Source organism: Portunus trituberculatus, chromosome 4, assembly GCF_017591435.1.
Source record: "Portunus trituberculatus isolate SZX2019 chromosome 4, ASM1759143v1, whole genome shotgun sequence".
Lineage (NCBI taxonomy): Eukaryota > Metazoa > Arthropoda > Malacostraca > Decapoda > Portunidae > Portunus > Portunus trituberculatus.
The window spans coordinates 3092571-3102570 of record NC_059258.1 but is presented as its reverse complement, the minus strand read 5'-3'; the positions used below and the strand labels follow the sequence as shown (position 1 = coordinate 3102570).

General features: G+C 41.3%; 1 protein-coding gene across 2 annotated transcripts in view; it reads left to right on the top strand.

Moving 5' to 3' along the window:
- LOC123512763 (CD109 antigen-like) overlaps nt 1–10000 on the top strand; it is a 103833-nt gene that overhangs the window by 42673 nt on the left and 51160 nt on the right. For both annotated transcript variants that reach the window (XM_045269342.1, XM_045269347.1), the window contains exons 3-5: nt 80–260; nt 1097–1256; nt 3092–3162. In XM_045269342.1, the coding sequence (XP_045125277.1) occupies nt 80–260; nt 1097–1256; nt 3092–3162 (412 nt within the window). The remainder of the gene's footprint in view (nt 1–79; nt 261–1096; nt 1257–3091; nt 3163–10000) is intronic.

Below are 10000 nucleotides of genomic sequence, written 5' to 3'. Positions count from 1 at the left end.
CCTTCCTTCTATCTTTTCCTTTCCTTCCACTCACAGTAAACACCAAACACTCAAAACCTCTCCTTCTTCGCTTCTGCAGGAGTTACACCATCGTGGCGCCCAGAATAGCTAGACCTTCTACTGTTTATCGCGTCGCTGTGGGGATCCTTAGCGGTGTTTCCCCTGTGGATGTGACTGCCCAGCTTACTTCCCCAGGGGTCAGCCTTACCCCTGCCAAGGCCACCATTGCTCCAGGGGACACAGAGGACCTTCTCATTCAGGTAAGGGACTCAGGGGAAGGACTAAAGGTGTAGGATGTGATGTGGTGGGGGGTGTAGGATAGACCAGTTAGACAAGGCTTGTGGGATTGTATGAGCTGGTTTTGCTTTCTTAGTGTCTGGGGTGGTGGTGGTGGTGGTGGTGGTGGTGGTGGTGGTGGTGGTGGTGGTGGTGGTAGTAGTAGTAGTAGGAGGAGGAGGAGGAGGAGGAGGAGGAGGAGGAGGAGGAGGAGGAGGAGGAGGAGGAGGAGGAAGATAATAAGAAAGATTAGTAGTAGTATTAGTAAGTACTATTAATGCTAAAGTCCTTCATCCTAATCCGTCTCTTCACTTACCAATCCTTTTGCTCTACTACCAATCTCTCTTTCCTTACCAATCCTCCTCCTTTACTAATCCTTCCTCGCCTATCAATCATTCATCTACCAATCCCGTTCCTTTTTAATCCTTTTGTCAATCCTCTTCTCCACAATCCTTTCTCTTACCTAATCACACCTTACCAATCACACACCTGCCCAATCACATCTTTCCTAATCCTTCACCTTTCTAATTGCTCACCTTTCCAAGCAAACACCTGCCTTTTTGTTCCCTCCCTCTCTCTCCTTTCCAATCCTCTTCCTTTACTAATCTTTCCATTCATGCCAATCTCTTCGTCTACCAATGCTTTTCTCAATCCTTCTTCTCTCTAATCCTTTTCCCTACCTAACCACACCTGCCCAATTACACACCTTTCCAATCACACACAAAACACACACTCCAATCACACACCTTTCCAATCATACACTCTAATCACACACCTCTCAAGTCACACTCTAATCACACCTTCCTAATTCTTTACACAGGTTCCCCATACGTCGGTCATCGCCACCTACACTCTGCAGGTGGAGGGACGCCGTGGCCACACTCTTGTCTTCAGAAACTCAAGTCAAGTGTTATCCAGCCCTACTTTCCTCACCATCATTATCCAGCTGTCCAGGGTGTGTTTCAACGGGGGGCAAGACGGTGAGTGGCTGGAGTGGCTGGTCTTCTGCTGTTTTTCCTTGGTTTCAGTTTTTTATTTCATTCTTGAACCTTCAGTACTGGGACACATTCTTACCTTGAGATTTGTGTATGATTAGATTATTTTATTGACATTAGGAAGGGTCTATGGAGGTCAGAAGATTAATGGCAGCAGTCTTCATTATTTTAACCCTTTTAGTACTGGGACACATTTTTACCTTGGGATTTGTGTACCATTAGACCATTTTATTGGCATTAGGAAGAGAGGTATTAGTGAAGACTGTGACCATTAATCTTTTGACCTGCATAGACCCTTCCTAATATCAACAAAATGGTCTAATTGTAGCCAAACTGTCTTAAAATGCCCTAAAAACATGTCAAACTGTCTTAAAATCCCTGTAAAAACATGAGTCTTCATATTCATTCTACTTACTATCTGGTGATTTTATACAGCTTCAGAAACTTATGTGGAGGATTAAAATAGTGAAGACTGTGGCCATTAATCTTCTGACCTCCATGGACCCTTCCTAATGTAGATAAAATGGTTTAATCTTACACAAATCTCAAGGTAAAAATGTGTCCCAGTACTGATGGGGTTAAAATAGTGAAGACTGTGGCCATTAATCTTCTGACCTCCATAGATCCTTCCTAATGTCAATAAAATGGTCCAATGGTACACAAATCTCATGGTAAAAATGTGTCCAAGTACTGAAAGGGTTAAAGAGAAAAATAACGTATATATTTTTAAGAAAAGAAATGTGCTTAGATTTTAAAGGAAAGGAAAATTATGCCTGAAATTGATTTAAGAGAGCGTGTTGAGGTTCGTGGATAAGGAAAACACTTTGAGAAATAAATTAAGGTGGAAAAAGATCATTTTGGAGAACAAGAAGGTACATTTAAGCCAGGATAATGAGTGTGGGAACTTACTGTAATTAGAGACAAGGGGAAAAAATACCACCTGTGGACACTCGACTCAGGTGAAGGGAAAATTATACGTCAGGAGGGACAGATAAGGAAATTACATGTTATAATAAGATAACAATCACAAGAAAGAAAATAATGAAAGAAATGAGAAAAGATTTTGTTCGTATTGAATTCTGGGAAATTTTGGAAGAAGGGAAGAATTGTGGGAGAAAATGAAGTTTGTGGTAAGAATACGAATGAAATATTAGGTTAGGTTAGGATAGGTTAGGTTAGGTTAGGTTAGGTTAGGTTAGGTTAGGTTAGGTTAGGTTAGGTTAGGTTAGGTTAGGTTAGGTTAGGTTGTTAGGTTAGGTTAGGTTAGGTTAGGTTAAGTTAGGTTAGATTAGGTTAGGTTGTGGTTAGGTTAGGTTAGGTTAGGTTAGGTTAAGTTAAGTTAGGTTAGATTAGGTTAGGTTGTTAGGTTAGGTTAGGTTAGGATAGGTTGGGTTTGGGTTGGATTAAGGTAAATTAGGTTAGGCTGGGTTGTTTGAGGTTTAGTTAGGTTAGGGTTAGGTTAGGTTAGGTTTTGGGTAAAGTCAGGATTTTTTGGGGGTTTGTTACATATTTGCATTTTACTTTCTTAATTAATACGCTTTTTTATTATATTTATTCATCACTTTCTTACGCACACCACATCACCAACCTTTCAACACCACAACACACCACCACCACTAGAAAAACACCACAAATTCAATACACCCACACCCACACACACACACACACACACACACACACACACACACACGTCATCAATCATAACCACTTAGTCCTCTCTCTATTTCCCTCACACTCATACCCTCCACACACACACACACACCACCACCACCACCACCACCACCACCACCACTTACTCTCTTTCTCTCTCTCCCCCACAGTTGGCATCAAGATAATCCTCCTCACCACTGAATTAAGACCTTACGAGGAACCTGTTGACATCTTCATCTTGGTGAGTGTTGAGTGTTGCCTGGTGAACTGCTGGTGAATCCCCTTTACGAGTTTGTGGTTCATTTTTCTTATTTTTTTCTTTTTGTTTTTATTCTTGTTTCTTTTCTCGTTATTTTCATTTTTTTTGTCTTGTTTTTCCTTTCCTTCTGTTTAGTTGTGTATTTATCTGTCTCTCTCTCTCTCTCTCTCTCTCTCTCTCTCTCTCTCTCTCTCTCTCTCTCTCTCTCTCTCTGCGGAGTTTATGATCGTGTGACAGAATTTCTAAGGCTATTATGAGTACTTATATTAACATGAGTGTCTTCAAAGCGTGGAGACAAGAGTTACTGAGTGTTGCGAGTGTTCACATCATGACGAGTGTTTCCTAGTGTTGCTTCCTACAAACAAGCGCTATGGAGTGTTTTCTTTACTGTTTTTTTTTCATTTCATTTCTATTTATACCACGTGGGCTTTTCACGGGAATTTCTTGGCTAAAGGGGATACTTTTTGTGGTACCTCCTATCTCAAAGCCCACCCGCTAGGAAACCGTTGTCCCGAGTGAGAAAGCCCAACCTACACTCGGACCGTGGACAGGATTCGAACCCGTGCGCTTGGAGACCCCTCGGACCCCAAAGCACATGGTTCCACTGACCAAGGGCAACAGAAAATGAGATTGAAAGAAAGGCCCACTGAGATGCCGGTCCCCAAACAGAATAGGACTCCACGGATGCTATAGGAATAATTTTTTTTTTTGTTTTTTTTTTGCATGTATGTGTAGGTAGATGCATGTAGTGTTGTGTGAAGGAAGAGAGTTGTGTTTAGAGTGTTGTGACTTCCCCTTGTGTTGTCAGAGATAGTGCAGGGAGGCCACAGCTGACTTTAACCCCTTCAGTACTTGGACTCAATTTCACCATAAGCTTTGTGTATGATTAGAAGATTTTATTTACATTAGGAAGGATCTATGGAGGTCAGAAGATTAGTTGTCCAGAATCTTCACTATTTTAATCCCCCACATGAGTTTCTGAAGCTGGAAATCACCAAGAAGTAAGCAGAATGAATACGAAAACACCTCTTGGTACTGAAGGGGTTAATGGTAAGTTCACAGCACCTCTGAACCATTGCTATAAACTTCACTGGGACTAATTATCGTTTGAGCAGGTGTCTCTTGCTTCCTCCTACTGTGTCCTATCCATCTCAAGATTTTTCCTCCTTTTCCATCTATCCATTTTCCTTTTCCATGAAGACCTACTTGAGTTTTCCCTCTCTACGTATTTCACTCACCTTGGTCTATTTTCGTTTCGTCATTCTATCTTCTTCACAGAACTCAGCTTATCATCAATTATCCTTCTACCTTCTATCTTCACTAAACTCAACTTCCCTTTAATCATCCTTCTACTTTCTACATTTTACCTTCTATCAATTTACCTTTATTATTTACATTCACTATTTCAATTCCCACGTAAGTTTCTGAAGCTGTAAAGAATCACCGAACAGTAAGCAGAACAGTGGAAATGCAAGTTTTGGGTATGATTAGACAATTTCATAGGCATTAGGAAGGGTCTATGGAGGTCAGAAGAGTAATGCCCAGAGTCTTCACTATTCTAAACCCCACATTCTACTTCCTATGTTCAACCTTCTATCAATTCACCAGTACCTATCCTTCTAACGGGCGGGAGTTAGCGAGGTTATCTCCCCCATAGCGGTCACCAGGTGGCGTCAGTAAACCAGGACAGGTAACCAAGCAACCAGATCGCATACTGAGCCAATATGTGGACTAATTTCTTTTTTTCCTTCTTTTTTCCTCTTTTTTCTTGTTTTTCTCGCCCATGAATCCGGTTAGCCAGCAGACCTGTTCGTGGGAAGCCGTTTGTCCTTCAGTAGAATCGCGGTTCTCGTTTTCTTTACCTTTTTTTTTTTTTTTTTTTATTTTCAAGGGGGTCTTAGCTATTATAAATCGTGGTTTTGAGATGTGACGTCACTTCCTGTTGTTTTTTTTTTTTTAGGTTTGTGTGTGTTTGTGTTTGTTTTATTTATGTGTTTTAGTTTGTGTTTTTTTGAGTGTTGTCTCGATGTATGTTTTGTTTTAGTCTAATTTCCTCTTTGTTTTTTTCTGCTTTTTCTTGCTTTTTTTTTTTTTTTTGTCTATTCACTGTTTCTCGTTACTTGACCCTTGCATCTCTCTCTCTCTCTCTCTCTCTCTCTCTCTCTCTCTCTCTCTCTCTCTCTGATCCAAACATATAATCTTCCTCTTTTTTCCTCTTTTTTCATGAAGCTTATGATAACTCCTCATATTTTTTGTTTTTATGTAATGCTAATGACCGTGTGTGTGTGTGTGTGTGTGTGTGTGTGTGTGTGTGTGTGTGTGTGTGTGTGTGTGTGTTTACGTAAGTCCAGAGAGAGAGAGAGAGAGAGAGGAAGTGGAATCTAATGTCTTATGTATAGGATCCCATTTTGTCACTTAGGATTTGAGAAAGAGTCAAGGGTAAGGAAGGTGAACAGGATCTCTCTCTCTCTCTCTCTCTCTCTCTCTCTCTCTCTCTCTCTCTCTCTCTCTCACCCGTTTTCGTTTTTTATCATCCTTTTTCTTTTTTCTTTAGTGTTTTGGTCAGTTTATATCAATTCAGCTCATTAATTCAACCAGTTTTAGTTCATCTCTCTCTCTCTCTCTCTCTCTCTCTCTCTCTCTCTCTCTCTCTCTCTCTCTCTCTTTCTCTTTCTCTCTCTTTCTCTGTCTCTCTCTCAATGACGCAAGCGAATGTCTTCCTGTTTAGCCTGATCAGAGAGAGAGAGAGAGAGAGAGAGAGAGAGAGAGAGAGAGAGAGAGAGAGAGAGAGAGAGAGAGAGGAGGAGAGGAGGAGAGTTGGTGAGAGATGTAGAACAGTTAGGCAAGAGAGAGAGAGAGAGAGAGAGAGAGAGAGAGAGAGGAAACTTAACGAACAATGTGGGAGAGGGAGATGTGGGGGAAGGGAGAGGGGGCGAAGTGGAGGAGGCAAGGTGACCCGATGAAGGAAGGAGGAGGAGGAGGAGGAGGAATGCAAATGAACTTAAACGAAGAACAATACAGCAGCAGATTTTTTGTCCCTAACGACTCCATGATGAACGAAGAGAAATAAATAAATAAAGAAGAAGAAGAAGAAGAAGAAGAAGAAGAAGAAGAAGAAGAAGAAGAAGAAGAAGAAGAAGAAGAAGAAAATGCGAAAAATGCGTAACAGAAGGAAGGAAAAGAAGAGGAAGAGGAAGAAGGGAAGATGAAGAGGAAGAAGAAGGAAAGAAGAAAAAGAAGAAAGAGAAGAAAGAACAAAGAAGAGGAAGGAAGGAAGAGAAAGGTGAATGAAGGGAGAGGAAGGAGGGAAGAAGAAAAACGAAGGAAGAGGAAGAAGAAAGGAAGAAAGGAAGAGGAAGATGAACGAAGGAAGAAGAATAAAGGAAGAAGAGGAACAAAAAAGAAGACAGAAAAGAGGAAGAGGAAGAATGGAAGAAGATGAACGAAGGAAGAAGAAGGAAGGAAGAGAAAGAAGATAGAAGAAAGAAGGAGAGAAAGGAAGTAAAATAAGATGAAAAAAGGAAGAAGGAAAGAAGAAGAAGGAAGAGGAAGAGGAAGAGGAAGAGGAAGAAGGAAGGAAAGAAGAAGATCACTTTGTCTGTCTGTCTGTCTGTCTGTCTATCTGTCTGTCTGTTTGTCTTTCTGTCTGTCTGTTTGCCTGTCTATATGTCTGTCTGTATATCTGTCTATCTATCTATCTGGCTGCCTATCTGTCTACTGCAGTCATGAATCTCACCACCACAAACACCACCACCACCAACAACAACACCAACAGCAACAACAACAGCAACAACAGGGCGCGGCTATACTCAAACACAACATCAAACAACTCCAGCCCTTAATGACCCATGGCTTAAGGCTCAGAGTGGAGTGGGAGGGACGTTTGGTAGTTTTCCGTAGCTCAGGTGAAGATCTGGTTTACTTGAGAGAGAGAGAGAGAGAGAGAGAGAGAGAGAGAGAGAGAGAGAGAGAGAGAGAAATTTCCCTCTATTTCTTACATAATTTCTTGTTTTTTCTATTTTTCCATTTTTCCTCTTTTTTCGTTTTTTTTTTAACCATTCCAAGAGAGAGAGAGAGAGAGAGAGAGAGAGAGAGAGAGAGAGACAGACAGACAGACAGACAGACAGAGAGGAAGAAAAAGAAAGAAAGAAAGAGAGATCTGACACACACACACAAAGGAGAGTTATGAGTTATGAGGGGAGAGTGAAAGGGGAAGGAGAGGAAAGGGGAGGAAAGGGGAGGTAATTGGCAGAGCAAGGCTATCTGGAGCTTGAGGGGAAAGTGAGGGGAGGGAGGGGGAGGGAGGGAAGGGTGGGAGAGAAGGGAGGAAAGAATGGAAGGAGAAAGGGAAGGACAGGAGTTACTGAGAGAGAGAGAGAGAGAGAGAGAGAGAGAGAGAGAGAGAGAGAGAGAGAGAGAGAGAGAGAGAATCAGGGTTTATTTGCACTTGTTACAATGGTAATTAATTATACATAAAGATACATGTATATTCACTTTCCTCTCAATTGATTAAGCCTGAATTTAAAAAGTAAAAATAATAAAAACACTAAAAACACTAAAAAAAACACTTTAAAAACACTCGGTTGAGTTTTGTACAGTCCTACCTATACATGGAGAGTGAAAAATGAGTAAATGGCGTATTATCTCTACGTATTGTTTAGTAGAAATACTTTCACGCGTTTTTTGAACATCGAAATATTATTCACACCAGTAATATTGCCAGGTAAGGTGTTCCAAAATTTAGAGGCCATTATTAGGTGTGAGTGTCTGGTGATGTCATAAAGATGGTCATTCTGCCTGGTGTTTATTGTTCTAATGTCATTATTAGTTGGAAGGTGAAACAGCCAGGAGGGGAAATTTCCTTTTACAATATTGAACACCAAGGTACCGAGTTCGAATAAATATTTATCTTTCATTTTTAACCATTCAAGTTCGTTCAAAATTGGAGTTGCTTGGTCGTGTTTTTTTGCAAAATTCTGTAATTTCTGAGCTCGTGCTAATTGTGTATTATTACTAGCTCCCCATATTCTAATACAATAATTAATTTTACTCAGAGAGAGAGAGAGAGAGAGAGAGAGAGAGAGAGAGAGAGAGAGAGTATTTTTTGATATTGTAATCTAGCATAAATTGATTCAACGTTTTGTTACAGAAAGAGGAGGAGCAGGAGGAGGAAGAGGAAGAGGAGGAGGAGGAGGAGGAGGAGATGAGGAGGAGGAGGAGGAGGAGGAGGAGGAGGAGGAGGACATAAGAAGGAGGACGAAGAGAAGGAGATACTACGTCTTAGAACCAGAGAGAGAGAGAGAGAGAGAGAGAGAGAGAGAGAGAGAGAGAGAGAGAGAGAGAGAGAAGCATGAAGAACTGAAACCTTTTAGCTAACACACACACACACACGCACACACACACACACACACACACACACACACACACACACACACACACACACACACGGCCCGGTAGCTCAGTGATTAACGCTGGCTTCACAAGCCAGAGGACCGGGGTTCGATTCCCCGGCCGGGTAGAGATATTTGTGTGTGTCTCCTTTGACGTGTAGGTGGTGTTCACCTAGCAGTGAGTAGGTACGGGATGTAAATCGAGGAGTTGTGACCTTGTTGTCCCGGTGTGTGGTGTGTGCCTGGTCTCAGACCTATCCCAAGATCGGAAATAATGAGCTTTGAGCTCGTTCCGTAGGGTAACGTCTGGCTGTCTCGTCACACACTGCACCAGATCAAACACTGAAACACACACACACACACACACTCACACACACACACACACACACACACACACACACACACACACACACACACACACACACACACACACACACACACACACCTAGCAGTTTAAAATGAAAAATGAAACTTTTTTATTGTGGGGAAATACGGCGCTTGAAGGAACACGCACACACACACACACACACACTCTCTCTCTCTCTCTCTCTCTCTCTCTCTCTCTCTCTCTCTCTCTCTCTCTCTCTCTCTCTCTTTCTCTCTCTGTCTGTCTGTCTGTCTGTCTGTCTGTCTGTCTGTCTGTCTGTCTGTCTGTCTGTCTGTCTGTCTCTCTCTCTCTCTCTCTCTCTCTCTCTCTCTCTCTCTCTCTCTCTCTCTCTCTCTCTCTCTCTCTCTCTCTCTCTCTCTCTTTCTTCGTTAAAAATCACAAAGATGAAGAGAAAAGTAAGAAAACGAGGAAAAGAAAAAAAAAAATAAGGATTTCTACACCAAATATCATCCACATCACATCCACATCTTCCACCCACGTCCATCCACTTCACCTATCCACACTCAACACATCCACTCATCCACACTCAACACATCCACTTATCCACACCTCTTATCCACACTCAACACATCCACTTATCCACACTATCCACACTCAGCACATCCACACTCAACACATCCACTTATCCACACTTAACATCCACTCACCCACAGAAAACATCCACAGTAGACCAAACTCACTGCCCTATCCACTTGTCCACTCTTCCACCTATCCACTCTTTCTTTATTACTTAATGAAATTCTCTTACGTGTTATGAAGTGGATGTTTCAAGTGGAGGGAGTGGATTTTTTTTGTCTTCTTTGTCTTCTTTTTTTTTTTTGTCTTCTATTTGTCTTCCATCTGTTGTTTGTTTGACTTTTTTCCACTTTTTTCCATTTTTTTTGTTTGTTTCTTCTTTTCTTCTATTTTTTGTCTTCTTTGTCTTCTTGTGTTTTTTTTGTCTTCTATTTTGTCTTCCACCTGTTGTTTGTCTTACTTTCTGTCAATTTTTTCCATCTTTTGTGTTTCTTTCTTCCTCTTTTCTTTTATTTGTGTTTTTGTC